Raw genomic sequence first — 15,298 nt, forward strand, 5'->3', positions numbered from 1 at the left:
TCTAAAAGGACACTAAGAATTACACACACCCTCATTCTAATAGATTTAGTATGATGAATACAATCAATTACCATACATTGAATACAATTAGAACACTATGTCAATAGACAAATGTATAACTCTGGAACAGGATAAAAGATTAAGACTGGGGAGGTGAGAAAAGGAAGCTGTTCAAGATGCATTAGCTCCTGAGTAAAGCCAGAGAGAGCATGTCTGCTAGAATTGCAGACAGCTCACTGAGGATGGTAACTTGGAAGGCATCTTTCCAGATGGCAGTCCACGTTTGATTGGCAGAGGGTTTTGTATGTTCAGTTGATGGTGACATTACACAGACCGGGAACTCTTCATACAGCAACATTATCTTTATGGCTGTTTTGTTCTTTATTGTTTCATAGCCAACTTCATGTCATGCAGGACAATATAATGTACACTTTTTGAGCTCTTACATTGTTCTTCAAAGATTTCCTGTGGAGATGAAAGTAAACTAGAGAATTTAGTTTTATTGTGTATTATTACCGCTCAAACTCTGATTTACGAAAGGAAGACGTGCGATTAACAGGCTGTAATAAATTCCTCACCCTTCTTTGGTTCCGCACTCTTGAGTTTCTCCCGCTGTATCTGACCTCATGCTTTACGCAGTGCGGTCGTCGAGTTGATAATCCGTGTCACTAATCTCTTTTAACAATTTATTTCAGAAAGACAGATCAAACACACTATTTCCCCTGACGTGGAGTACAGACCGGTAGGTCATTCTATTGTTATATGTTAATTAGCCATATGGGGAACTTTTTAAAAACTTGCTGGCTAGCTAGTTGCTTGCTGGCTAGCTAGCGTTAATGTCATTTAAGTTCTGTCGGAGTTTCATTCGCACACATTTGATTGTTAACGATAGCTTGGCGAGAGTGACATTTATACTTCAGTTTTCATACGAGCCTTGATTTGGTAGCTTGTCGAATGTTTTTATCCTGACAGTCCACTTTTGTTTCTTGGCTATTGGCTAGCCACTTTCGTTTTGCTAAACCATTTGGAAGAAAATATTGCTGACGCGTTAGCCAGACAGGCCAGTGACCACATTCAAGTTGTTACTGACCTATTCTTCAATTTAAGCACATTGCGCTCTGTTCCTGCCGAGATTAATTATTATATCTACATTAAGGATTTGTATGTTCTTCTATCTCGCAAATATAGATCGAGTCCTGTAGTTGAGTTATATTTGACTTTTTATCAGCACACCTTGGTGACGCCAGTCAATCAGCTACATCACCTTTCACATGCTCGTGCATCATCAACAAAGACGAATGGTGAGACTGATAGTCTTGTGTTGGTAAGAATGGATTTGGCAATATATTTGTATGGTCAAACTGTGTGAAATATGATATTGTGAAACATTGCACCGTTAAACGTGAGCAGGAGTCTATTTTATGGAATAGATTGGGATCAATGCCAATTGTCAATAGAGCATGGCAAAATGAGATTGAGTCTTGACTCAAGTGGGTGCTGTAAAGTCAAACTGACAGATGTAGAGTGTGGTATAGCAGCTAGATAATGCGTTTTCTCGATATTATTTAAAAAACATAGCTGATATCTGCTTCTGTCCCTTGCAGCCCCGTATTTGCAGTGACTGGTGTTGTTGAGCCACCTTGTGGTGTTTGCACACAGTGTATCCCCCCTGCCTCCCTCTCTCTGTTTCTCCATCTACTCTGTTGCTTTTTTTCTCTCACTCTTTCTCGGTTGTTAGGGTGTTTGACACCTGAGGTCTGCCACTATGCAGCCTGGAGGAGCACACAATGGTAGGCAATGGGTTATCAGCTCTTTATTCATCCTCATTCATCCATTCAGCATCCTCTCTTTCTTCCTTTCATTATCTTTCATTCATTCTCTCATCCTCATGTAGCTGTGTGTGGCCAGAGCCTGCTGTCCAACTCCCTTAGGGTGTATCTGAACAACAAGAACAGACTGCAGCCCATAATCGGTCAGGAACAACTCTTGTGTTTTTGTAAATGATACGTCTGTGTTTTAGACCAATGTGTGTACTTTAGACCTGTGTGTACTTCACGTGTGTGTGTGTGTTTTTTTAGGTCTGGGCTGTGTGACAGAGTGTGTGACACTCGGCAGGGACTCTGAGGCGGTGTACCTGTGTGAGGTGTGTGTGTGTCGTCTCAGTAAGGCTGATGTCAGGAGCCACATCATGGGGAGTCTCCACCGATACAACTACATTGTGAGTGTGGGATGTGTGTTTCTGGATCTGAGCTCTTTACTCACAAGCTACTTAATGATTCTGATGTGTTATTGTAATACCTGTATGGTTAAACCACACCTCTCTACACCAGGGTTTCTCAATCCTGGTCCCAGGGACACAAATGGGTGCATTTTTTTGTGCCCTAGCATTAACACACCACATTCTTATCAAAGGCTTGATGAGTATTTTTAAAATCTGGTGTTTTAGTGCTAGGACAAAAACAAAAATGCGTGCCCCGTTGGGCAATGCGAAACACTGCTCTACACAATCACTGACCTACAACAGCTGCATTTATACCACTTGTGTGTTTCCCCTCTCCTGTGGCTGCCGTTGTATAGAAAGTCCATCACCCTCACTTTGTGTCAGAGTGGAAGCAGAGTCCTCCTGACCTGTCCAAGCTGGCCCGGCCTCTTATGGAGATGGCTCAAATACTAGAGAAGAGAGAAGGAACCGGGGACGTACAGGTATGTGTGTCTGTGCATGCTGGGGTGGTGTGTGTGTGTGTGTGTGTGCAAATCTCCTCTGTCCTGTCTTTCTGTTAGGTGCTGAAGTTGGATGCTGCCATGTATGATGATATGACAACACACAGCGAGAGTGATGGTCAGTCCATATTCTCTCTTCTCCTTCATCCATCAGTTTATCTTCTCTTTGTACCAGTCGGCGTTACTCACGCTGTACCCTCCCCCCCGATCTATCGTTCTCCCTCCTCCAGCTCTCATCCTCTTGCATGCCATCAGGACTGGGAGGGTGCAGAGAGATCTTCAGAGCCAATCAGTGAAGCAATCAGTCCAGTCGGAGTATCTTACCATCCAGTCACAGAGAACCGTGATATCGCCTCGGAGGCTCTCCGTCCAACCAGAGAGGCCTGTTGTCCAGCTTGACAACCGAACCGTACTATGGAGGAGTCCGACCACCCAGAGTCGGAACTCATCTAGCCAATCGGAGAAGTCCCCTGTGTTGCAGCAGAGTGTCTCTATCCAATCACGGCTTAGTTCTTTGGAGGAGGAGGAGTTTCTCCATGGAAGCAAACCACTGGTTGGTGAGTGTATGACCTCATGAGATGATGCGCCAACTTTGTTAATGGTTAAAGACATTGGGTACCACTGTGTTGGAAATAACCTTTTGACAGTTAGTTTGAAGGCCCAATGCAGCTGTTTTCATCCCCATGTCAAATAATTTCTGGTAACAATTAAGTACCTTCCTGTGATTTTGTTTTCAATCAATATTGAAAAAAATATACAAAAATAGCTTCTTGGCAAGAGCAATTTCTCAAGCAAGAGCAGTCATTTTGCTAGGACTGTCGGAGTGGTCTAAGTGGGGGAGGGGGAAAAATTAAAACTAGCTGTTATTGGCAGACTGGTTTGGAACTCTTTCTTATTGGTCTATTAACTAATTTACCGGATGGTGATGTCACCAGGCAGGCCAAAACTACATTCCACCATGACAGGCGGTCTTTTCAAACAGCTCTTGCACTAAAAGGGCATTATCATAATTTTCACAGTAGTAGTCCAACTCCTAGTGTGGAAATGTACATAAAACGCAGGAAAGTCACATTTTTGACGGCACAGGCCCTTTAATTATTTTTTTATGATTTACGTCCCCTGAATCATTCCCTGCTACACACGCTGTGTGTTTTCTTTATTTTGCCTATAGAAAAATGTATCTAACTTTTTACTAACATTTATCACTCCTCTTCTTTGTGAGTGTCTTTCTCTCTCTCTCGTTGCCTCTTTCTCTCTCCCTCGCTCTCTTCGTCTCCTTTTGTCTCTCACTTAAGGTGCTTCACTGAAGCGTCCTGCCTCATCATGGCAGCATGACCCCTCTCTTTCCCCGACCCCAAATGTCACAGCTGGAAGTCAGACGTCTCTGGGCGGGCCTGAGGGGAAGGGGGCGGGACTGCAGGGGGTTCCTGCAAAGCTGATTCGCTGTGAGCCGGTGTTCAAGGTCAGTCTATCTATGACGGACGGCCCCTGGCTGTTGGAGAGGAACTCCTTCAGCCTGGAAACCTCCCCCTCCTCCCTCAGACATGCCTCACCCCTTCACTCCCCCACCGTAGATGCCTCATTCCAACGCTCTCCCGCTCCCTTACGTTTGCTTGGCCAGCCGGGAAACTCAGTTGCCGCAAGACTCGGAAACACACATGAAAATACACACACTCCGGGACTGAGACACACTCCGGGACTGAGACACACTCCGGGACATGCACACACTTCGACTATGAGACTGAGCCCAGCCATACCTGATCAGCAGCTGACTATGGGAGACGAGGACACAGAGAAAGACCGTCTGTATCTCGGAGGGGAACAGAGGTTCACCGACTATGCTTTGTACGATGGCAGAGAGAAAAACACAACTGACGGTCTCTACTCTGTCAAAGAGCAAAACAGTACTGACCTGGTTTACCTCAGAAGAGAGCAGGACCGAACTGACCCTCTGTATTCAGAAAATAACCGACTCACTGACACAAATTTCCATGTCCGAGTGGGGCAGAACAACCGACAAGGCAGTATTTACCCCGGTCTAGCCTGTGCCAGAGACATCACTGACACGGCGTCTGTTGCCGGGCCGATTCTCTTCACTACCGGCCGTCTCTTGAAGGAGAGCTTGACAGACACTCCTCTAATGGAAGAAGCACAGGAGGAGGAGAGGGGGAATGAGTGTCATTCTGGGGCACAGAGGCTTGCAGAGGATGACAGGACAACTGACAGTCTTTACTCTACTGGAGAGAGGATAATAGACAGTGGGTTTTCCACAAGAAGCAGGTCAACTGACAAAATGTACCAAACAGGAGAACGATCAACTGACAATCAGTTTTTTACAACAGAAGTGACAACTGACCGTTGGTATGCTACAGGAGAGGAGCTAACTGACCGTCAGTTGATGGAGGAAGAGGAGCGATGCAGAGCTGAAATTCAGAATGGAGTTGGGCTCATCGTGGAGGTCATGGTGGAGGAGGGGGAGAGAGAGGAAGGAAAGGATGGAGAGAGGGAGGAGAACTCAGACTTTTACCACCAACAGTATTTGCAAGGCCAGCCTCCACAATGGCACCAGGCGCAGGGGTTCACAGGAACTCATAGGGGCGCTGTAGGGCTTCATATGGTTGACACAGCAGATCTCAGACATGACATAGCCATTTATAGAGATCAGGCAGGGCCAGCCCTTCACCGAGAAGAGATGAGCAGTCGTATGGGTGACCTAGCAGCCATGCAGCAGGTGCAGTTATGTGAGGCTGAGTACAGAGAAGTATGGGCCTATGGAGGCACACAGCTGACCCCTGACACCTATAGATCAGGTCCGCAGGAGTATGAGACTGACCCTGGCTCCTACCTGTCATTCCCAGAGGGCCACAGAATAAACTGTGACCCCTACCAAGTGGTTTCTGATTGGTTTAGAACCACCCCTGGCCCGCACTTCGTTCACTCTAACCCTGACGAGTTTACACCCCAGGTCCTCCCGTACCCCCACAATACAATGCCCCAGGGGATTGGACCCAATCCCCACTCTGGTCCCTTCCCCATGAAGATGAGGGGCGTGCAGTCACAGGAGTACAGAAGGCTCCCCAGCCCCCCATTTGTTATGGTGTCTAGACCCTGCCACCCTCAGCCCTTCTTTCCAGGACATGAAGGCTTTCTGTCCCCCCGGCACGGCCCAGCCTTACCTCCCAGCCCTCCCCACTACAGAGGAGCCTACTTGGGCCACAGCCCTGCCCGGAGTCCCTGGGCAGCTCCAGGACCTCCCTGGGTCTAATTACCACCCACCATACATAAATCCACCAGGATAGTTATTTGTGGCACTTTAGACACTTGTTTTAAATGGACAGGTGTTTTGTGTGTTTTATACACTCTAGGTTCTATTGTTTTTATAGCTGTCTTAAACCAACAGTATCCCATCCATTGTATAAGTGCTGATTTTAGGTACTTCCCTTGTATGATGTCATGAAATCTCATTGACAACTGTCAACGATTCAACTCACCGGTTCAATTCTGTTACCAATTCAGATTTATACAAGACTTGTTTGTTTTAAGTTGTTTGTCTTCTGCTGTCAAATCAAGATGGAGCTGAGATGGATAAATAGACAACACGTTGAACACTGGCTAAATGTTATAATATTATGAACTCAGTTTGTGAAACGCTGCTTCAGCGACCAATTAGAGACATTATGAAGAAGGGAAATCTATTTTTCAACCACAAATATTTTGGTTAATGCAAAAAAAAATCTAAATGTAAATATAACCTAAGGTTTATTTTACACAATAAGGGGGATCAATTAGGGGTTCAACATTGACCTTTCCAGAACTGTCTAGAAGGAGGCGCTGTATTAGTTTTCAGTTCGACCAGCTGAGGAAAGCAGAGCTGAATAAGTTGTTTAAAATGATGTTCAGACACACAACACTTGTTAAAATAAAGTTTTATTTTTAAATGTTTTTCATACTTGCCATGTGTGCTTCCCTCATGAAGTTGGGTTTATTTCAGTGTGACAACAGCTTTGGCCAGTGTTATACTTTGGTTCACACACCTTTACATTGGCTTAACTGAATAGATTTGATTCCATTTGTTGAATTATTATTATTAGTGTTGATTATTCCCCAAAAATGTTTATGTGCAGCAGGTACGACAGGCCGCCTCTTCCTATAGGCAGACTACGCGCTGCCCTTTTCTTTTTCAAGGAACTGTCGGGTCTCGACTCACTTTTGAAAAGTAGAATACACCAGGTGCAATTTTGACATTTTGTTGTGTATCAGTAGTTTCCCACTTATGACAGTCGCTCAATAAGCCCATGTCAGGTCAGCAAAACATTTTAAGATTGCTAGGTAAGGTAGTTGAGCCAGGGGCCCTGACCTCCAGGGGGGCCTCCATTGATTTTTGTAATTTTGTCACTCTTTTACAGACACTATATATATATATACACACAAGTATATGTGGATTTGGCTATTTCAGCCACACCTGTTGCTGACAGGTGTTTAAAATCGAGCACACAGCCATTCAATCTCCATAGACAAACATTCGCAGTAGAATGGCCTTACTGAAGAGCTCAGTTACTTTCAACGGGGCACTGTCATAGGGTTCCACATTCTCCAACAAGTCCATTTGTCTAGAGCTACTTGGTCAATTGTAATTGCTGTTATTGTGAAGTGGAAATGTCTTGGAGAAACAACAGCTCGGCTGCGAAGTGGTAGGCCACACAAGCTCACAGAACGGGACCGCCGAGTGCTGTAGAGCGTAAAGATTGTCTGTCCCCTGTTGCAACACTCACTACAGAGTTCCAAACTGCCTCTGAAAGGAATGTCCGCACAATATGTTTTGCGGGAGCGTCATGAAATGGGTTTCCATGGCCAAGCAGCCGCACACACAAGCCTAAGATCACCATGTGCAATACCAAGCGTTGTCTAAAGTGGTGTAAAGCTCGCCGCAATTGGACTCTGGAGCATTGAAAAGGTGTTTTTCTGGAGTGGCGAAGCGTGATTCACCATCTGGCAGTCCGATGGATGAATCTGGGTTTGGCGGATGACAGGAGAACGCTACCTGCTCCAATGCTTAGTGTCAAGTTTGGTGGTGGAGAAATAATGGCCTGGGGCTGTTTTTTACATGGTTTGGGCTAGTCCCCTTAGTTCCAGTGAAGGGAAACCTTAACACTACAGCATACAATGACATTCTAGATGATCATGTGCTTCCTAACTTCGTGGCAACAGTTTGGGGAAGGTCCTTTCCTGTTTGAACATGACAATGCCCCTGTGCACAAAGCAAGGTCCATACAGAAATGGTTTGGAAGAACGTGATTGGCCTGCACAGAGCCCTGACCTCAACCCCATCGAACACCACCCTAACACTTATTTTAATGCACCAATGGTAGCATGATATTCGCTTAATTTAAATAAGTACCACCTTGTAACCAACATTGGAGTGTTTGCGGAGGGGTCGTGGTTTATATAGCTTGATAGGCACTCTACTGGTGCCAAAATTTGACCGTGTCGGCAAATATAATTAAATGTTTACACATCACATTCATCTATGACAACGATTTTTATATCATTAACCAGGTTTCCATCCAAACTTTTTATGTGCGTAAAGCACGTCATATAAAAATTATTGTCTCTTTTTATATCGGTAAAATGTATTATGCAATAAATGTCGGACGCTTTAATGCGCAAATATTGATATAATAACCATATCGAAGTACTTTTGGAGTCACGCGATGACATGTGTGGTCCTGCCACTATGACTTGTAAGGTAAGCATGCAGTTTATTAGGCTACAGATGAAATAAGTTGTGATGAACTTCACAGGGTGGTGAAAATTCAAGGTAATGAACTTGATGCTCCTTCAATAAATATTGAGTGTCTTATTCTGGTGACATGATCATCAATGCTTGGCTACCCTTTGACAAATACAAATTGTTTTGCTCTTTTGTCCATAATAATCTAATCATGTAGGCCAGGGATAATCAACTAGATTCAGCCTTGGGCCATTTTTCTTCTTGAGCAGATGGTCGGAGGGCCAGAACATAATTACAAATAATTTGTAGAATACAAATTGACCTCAAGAAGCCCAAACAAATATGTTTGACTAAGACAATTTCAAACCTTGCTGACATTTTGTATACGATCACATTGTGGGAATAATTGGAGGAGAGAAAATTTTATTTCAAATTTTGAGCAGACAGGGCTTAGATTAAGCCAGGAGTAGGCCTTAATGTGTACCAGTTAAACTAGGACATTTTATGTAGCTTTCATGAACGTGGCTTAAATTTGTCTTAGTTAGTCGGAGACTATTTTTTATTATTTTTTGACCCTGGGAAAGATGAGGCCAAGAGAGTATGTCACTTCTTGAGATGCAAAACAATATTTTAATGCTGTTGACAGCAAAGATACATGAAAGGGCAAATGGCTTGGAGGTCATGGTTAGGGAGAATACGATAAATTGAGACCATTAAAAAATCTGACTTTATCTTTGGAGAAGTGAAAACCCTCAAAAGTGACATGAAGAAAGTGGAAGTTATCTGCCAGGAAAATGAAAAGAAGGTGGCTGAGAGATACCAGCGCAGGTGGAACCTGAGGCTCCATTGAATTCCAGAGCAGGTGGGTGATGACATCAAATGCAGAGTTGATGACATCTGTGGTGCTGTCATTCCCGAATCAAAAGCCAAACTTCAGGAAAATGTAGACATCGTCCATCGTTTGGGAAGACTCAAGGATCAAGACGAGACCGAGGACAACCATCATCCGGTTCAACAACAGGTCTACATGGGATCTTCTCTGGAGGCAAGCGAAGAAAAATTGAGGTTCACGGAGGATCTGACCTCAGCAGACAAAGTGAAGTGAGAAACTGGCCAATGGTGGCTGCAGCTAGAAAGGCAGTGAAAACTGATTTTTTTATCAGTGCAGGAGTGATCATCGATGGGAAATAAATGCGGCCAAACCAGAACATTTGAGAGAGAGAGTCTAACTCAAGACAGAACTGTCAGGCAAAAAACTGATTGCCAGGTGAAAAGCAGCCTTTTATTATAAAAAATGTACACAAGCACTTGAATGAGGAAAGGCTGACCTGAGAACTGGTACACTAAACACTAACTATAGGTGAATAACTGCTTATTGTAAAGTCTACACAATGTCTCCTCCTTGTGGGACTAAGAAAACTTTAATAACTTTATGACCAACATTTGTTAGTTTTTTTTGTTGGAGAGGTTAATAATGGGATGGACATCCTTTTGAGTTACATATTATTAGGAAAAGCTTATATTAGCATAACAAGGTTGTTAGTTGAAGTTTATGTATATTTGTAATTTACTCAAGCGTAAGGCTATTTTCCTGTATTGCAAACGGTTTAATACAGACTTTTACTTTTTACAAGAGACTCATGCTTGTTCTTCTGATCTATCTTTTTGGAAAAATCAATGTGGTAACGATATCTGGTTATCATATGGCAACAACCACTCTGCAGGTGTAGCAGTTTTAAGAGGTGCATTTAAAGGGAAGGTCATCAGTAGTAAGACTCACCACTCTGGACATTGATTCATTTTAACAGTAAATTTCAACAGTCAACTGTTTTTATTAGGGAATATTTATGCATCCAACAACAAACAAAACAACAAGATATTATTTTTAGAATTTGATGAAGTGATTAATACAGTTATAGGTGTATTTCAGGATATCAAAATTATCTCAGGTGGAGATTTTATTTCTGTATCTAATGTGATGATTGTCAGATATCTCCCTCCTAACAGATCCAGTATTGTTAATCCTGAGTTTAATAACCTATGTCTTGGATTAGTAGATATTTGGAGATCCTGATAAAGAGGAATTCACTTGGAGTAACAAGGACATGTCATGAATTGACATCATTTCTAATTCATTAGATAATTCTGTAGTCAAGGTATCCATTGAACCATCAATTCTTACTGATCATAAAGTTATATTGTTATCTTTAAATATTAATGGATCTGAAGTTAAACCGAATCGGGAGTTATTGGAACTCAGTAGTAGACTGTTGGAAGATGCTAATTTCAAGATGGATGCCAAAGATATTATACAAGACAATTGGAGGAAAGACCAACTATTTAAGTCTTATGGGAAATATTGGGAATTAATTAAGTATGAAATAAGACAAAACAGCCATGAAGAGAGGTAAAGAAATTGCTGAACTTAAAAGATTGAGGGAAGATAAACTTGTTTAGGAAATACTTTCTCTAATCTCTATGGAGGACCTTGATGAAGAAGGAAAGAGTCAGTTTGTCTCTTTACAACTAGAAATGGACTGAATGTATGAAGAGAAAGCAAACGCGACATTTGTTAGATCAAGAAGGAGATGGTTGGAGGAAGGTGGAAAAAAATGCTAAATACTTTCACAATTTAGAACGAAAAAATTCTGAATATACATATATTCATAAGCTTAATATAGATGGCAAAGAAAATTAAAACCCCAAAGATATTTCAAAATATGTTTCATAATTCTATGGTAATCTTTATACCAGTAATGCCTGTCCTACTAGTGACATATCTGACTTTCTACACTCTGTCAGAGACTGTGCAAAATTCACAGATGAAGACTTCCAAAAGTCTTGTGATGAAATTATTTCTATCAATGAAATAAAAAAATATCTGCAAGTTAAAAGAAAACAAATCTCCAGGGAATGAGGGCATTATCAGTGAATTCTATAAATATTTTCAGGAGGGTATTACTGAATTTATATTTAATGTTTTTAAGGAGGCAATTGATTTAGGGATCCTGCCTGTTTCTATGACACAAGGCCTAATTTCTGTAATACCCAAACCAAACAAAGATTCTATGATGTTAGAAAATTGGAGACCAATCACATTAATGAACAATGATGGAAAGCTACTTGCATCCATCTTTACAGAAAGACTTAAAAAAGGTCTTGACCAAATCATTGATGATACCCAGTCTGGTTTTGTGAAGGGCAGACATATATGTAATAATATTCGACTAGTATTGTACTTGATAGACTACAATGAGCACATTATGGAAGATAACTTTATTTTATTTGTAGACTTACAAGGCATTTGATACAGTTTAACATTGTTTTCTTTTTGAGACTTGTCATAGCAGAATCAGAATGAGTTAGGTAACAAATAAGATGTTTTATCTACTTTCATAAATATGCTTATGTGGGAAAGTCACTTGGGGACCAGAGAGGGGAGAGGTCAGGCTTGTCTTCATATGTGAATGTATCTTTTAAACCATGTGAAGGGATGATTGAGGGGGAACCAATTATATCTTGGCTCCACAATGTCTGTACACCAGTCACTCCCTCCTTTTCCCATTGGGGGGAGGAGTATGGCAGTGTCTGGAACCGTTGTATGTCCCATCTGATGTTGAAACTTGTCTTTCATAGTGTATGACCTAGAGGCTCACTCCTCTCCGTGAGCTTGTCCAGGAGGGGTTGTATTTGAGATGGGAGTATCTAGAATTGACAATTGATATATGCCATTGGATGAGGTAATGTTTTGGTACTATGAAGTAACAAGAACGAGAAGTAGAACCTCGTCTAAGAGAGCAAACTGGACAATAATTTATAGCTAATGCTCTCTGGCTATGGGATACTCCTCTCTCAAGTAAAAGTCTTCTTTTGTGCAGTTTTCCTAAGACCTGTGGTTCATCATTGTGAGTTGAGAGGGGTGGATCTTTGCTATAAAATATCTGTTGCCATTATGTTGAATTAATTTATAGACACTGAATTGATATGAGAGTCACAGGGCTATGTTGAAGCTCATATTATTAAAATATTAAGTTTTAAAGTATAACTCTGACTTGTGTGTGGTTTGTAAACTCTCCTTTCACTTAGTAATACAGGAAATTACCACAACAGACTTTTCAATGTTTTGGTCAATATTTTCCAAGTGTAATTAAGACACTTTACAATAATAGTAACAGCTCTGTTAAATTATCCCATGGAACTTTACAAAGATTCGACATTAGACGTGGAATTAAACAAGGATGCTTAATTTCTCCTTTCTTATTTTTATTGGTCACAAGTTATGGCACTTAATATAAATAAGGATAGTTTTAGGGGTATTCAGATACAAGACAAAGAGAGAAAATGTTCACAATTGGCTGACGACAGCAGCATTTCTTTTTGAAAGATCATAATGAAGTCAGGAAAGCTATTGAGGGTATTAATGCCTTCACACATGTATCAGGTTTATCTCGGAATAATAGGAAATTAGAATTATTTGCGCTAAAAAGATGTGACTTAAACTCAGTATGTAATATCCCTGTAAAAGATGTGACTTTAACTCAGTATGTAATATCCCTGTAAAAGATGTGACTTTAACTCAGTATGTAATATCCCTGTAAAAGATGTGACTTTAACTCAGTATGTAATATCCCTGTAAAAGATGTGACTTTAACTCAGTATGTAATATCCCTGTAAAAGATGTGATCACATATCTTGGTATTACAGTTAGCACAGATCAGAAAGAAAGGGACAACTTTTAAATATCTCTCCTATTGTAGAGAAAATTGGAGAGAGATTTAACTCCTGGTTGTTAAGAGATCTTTATCTGGACGTGTACTTTTATCACAATCTGAAGGTCCAGATGAGTTTCTACCTCCCTTGACTTGGATGTTCCTCTGTCAGTAACTAAAATGGTTGATACTAAATTATTTAACTTCATATGGAGGAATAAAAATGATTATTTAAGAAAAGCGGTAATGTGTAGCACCCAAGGTGAGGGAGGGTTGAATGCTCTGGATTTTAAAACCTCTAAAATAATATTTAAGATTAAATGGATAGAAAACTATTGAAGAAATAAGGATTGCATCTGGAATATCCTCCCTAATTTAATATTCCAACAGATTGGTGGTCTAGAATTCTTACTCAAATGCAACTTTGATATGGGTAAAATCCATACTAAGCTTGCAAACTTTCATAAACAAGTACTTCTATCTTGGAACCTCATGTACAAAAACCATGTCTCCCCACATACGTTTCCAATCTGGAATAATAAAGACATTAAAATACAAAAACAGAACTGGTTTGACAACATTTTTTGGGTTAAACAATTATTGAATAATGATGGACAATTATATGATTATCCAGAATTTATTACAACACACAATGTTACATTCACTCCGGAGGAGTATCAAATTGTTGCGTAGCCTAGTGGTTAGAGCATTGGACTAGTAACCGAAAGGTTGCAAGTTCAAATCCCCGAGCTGACAAGGTACAAAATCTGTCGTTCTGCCCTTGAACAGGCAGTTAACCCACTGTTCCTAGGCTGTCATTGAAAATAAGAGTTTGTTCTTAACTGACTTGCCTAGTTAAATAAAGGTCAAATAAAAACTGTTGAGGATTTTGTAGCCTCAATACAATTAGAAGGAATTGAGATTTTAAACTATAAATGTAATAACATGTATATAAGGAAACTATCAATATGTTACTATTTCCTCTGCTAAAAGGTATTGGAATGCAGCCCTAGGACAAGTGAACTGGAACAAAGTTTTGTTATCTGGTAAATATTGTATATCTAATAAGGTGAAAGAAGTATCATACAAACTCATTCATAGAATCAACCCTGTAAAGAACTTTATTATACACAGTTTTAAAATAGCTATTGATAACAAATGTGTATTTTGTGGTTGTGACCCAGAAACTCTTGACCATAAAAGGCCCCTCTAAAATGTGCAGTTTTGTCATGCAACAAAATGCCACAGATATCCCAAGTTTTGAGGGAACATGCAATTGGCATGCTGACTGGATGAATGTCCAACAGAGCTGTTGCTAAATCATTTCATGTTCATTTCTCTACGATAAGCCTCAGCCAACATCGTTTTAGAGAATTTGGCTGTACTTCTGACCACATGTAACAACGCCAGCCCAGGACCTCCATATCCGGCTTCACCTGCAGGATCGTCTGAGGAGGGGAAGGGAGGGTGCTGAGGAGTATTTCTGTCTGTAATAAAGCCCTTTAGTGGGGGAAAACACATTCTGATTGGCTGGGCCTAGCTCCTAAGTGGGTGGGCCTATGCCATCCCAGGGCCATCCATGGCTGCACCCCTGCCCAGTCATGTGAAATCTATAGAATAGGGATTAATGAATTGATTTCAATTAACTGATTTCCTTCTATGAACACTAACTCAGTAAAATCTTTGAAATTCTTGCATGTTAAGTTTATATTTTTGTTCAGTATACATAATATATTTCTGTTTGAACACTCTGTTGTCCCCTCTTGAAAGCAATACAGAAAACCCCTGAACATAGATTAATTTATTTTTTCCTCAATCTACAAACAATACCCCATAATGACTAAGCAACATTTTTGCAAATGTATTAATAATAAAAAACTGAAATACCTTATTTACATAAATATTCAGACCCTTTGCTATGAGACTTGCAATTGAGCTCAGGTGCATCCTGTTTCCATTGATCATCCTTGAGCTGTTTCGACAACTTTATTGGAGTCCACCTGTGGTAAATTAAATTGATTGGACATGATTTGGAAAGGAACACACTTGTCTATATAACGTCCCACAGTTGACAGTGCATGTCAGAGCAAAAACCAAGCCATGAGGTCGAAGGAATTGTCCGTAGAGCTCCGAGAAA

The 15,298-nt window shown here is 40.9% G+C and overlaps 1 protein-coding gene across 15 annotated transcripts; it reads left to right on the forward strand.

The window, feature by feature from the left end:
- The first annotated feature begins 234 nt into the window (after nt 1-234).
- On the forward strand, nt 235-6,663 carry si:ch211-199g17.2. 15 transcript variants are annotated; one of them, XM_046325936.1, is made up of 9 exons: nt 235-302; nt 696-742; nt 1,739-1,790; nt 1,895-1,972; nt 2,079-2,218; nt 2,578-2,703; nt 2,782-2,839; nt 2,952-3,278; nt 4,017-6,663. In XM_046325936.1, the coding sequence occupies exons 3-9, from the start codon at nt 1,766-1,768 to the stop codon at nt 5,984-5,986; spliced, it is 2,724 nt and encodes a 907-aa protein (XP_046181892.1). In that variant the 5' UTR covers nt 235-302; nt 696-742; nt 1,739-1,765; the 3' UTR covers nt 5,987-6,663. The 15 variants fall into 15 exon arrangements, with proteins under 15 accessions (XP_046181892.1, XP_046181882.1, XP_046181884.1 ...); XM_046325926.1 differs by having other exon boundaries at nt 237-302; nt 1,189-1,790; XM_046325928.1 differs by lacking the exon at nt 235-302 and adding an exon at nt 1,189-1,301 and having other exon boundaries at nt 317-742; nt 1,605-1,790.
- The last annotated feature ends 8,635 nt before the right edge of the window (nt 6,664-15,298 follow it).

Source organism: Oncorhynchus gorbuscha, linkage group LG24 (assembly GCF_021184085.1).
Source record: "Oncorhynchus gorbuscha isolate QuinsamMale2020 ecotype Even-year linkage group LG24, OgorEven_v1.0, whole genome shotgun sequence".
NCBI lineage: Eukaryota > Metazoa > Chordata > Actinopteri > Salmoniformes > Salmonidae > Oncorhynchus > Oncorhynchus gorbuscha.

Excerpts from the sequence above, each read along its gene's own strand:
- si:ch211-199g17.2 (XM_046325936.1), top strand. The coding sequence starts at position 1,766 with ATGCAGCCTGGAGGAGCACACAATG. Across the intron at positions 2,219-2,577 it reads TCCACCGATACAACTACATT|AAAGTCCATCACCCTCACTT; the intron begins GTGAGTGTGGGA and ends GCCGTTGTATAG. Across the intron at positions 2,840-2,951 it reads AACACACAGCGAGAGTGATG|CTCTCATCCTCTTGCATGCC; the intron begins GTCAGTCCATAT and ends TCCCTCCTCCAG.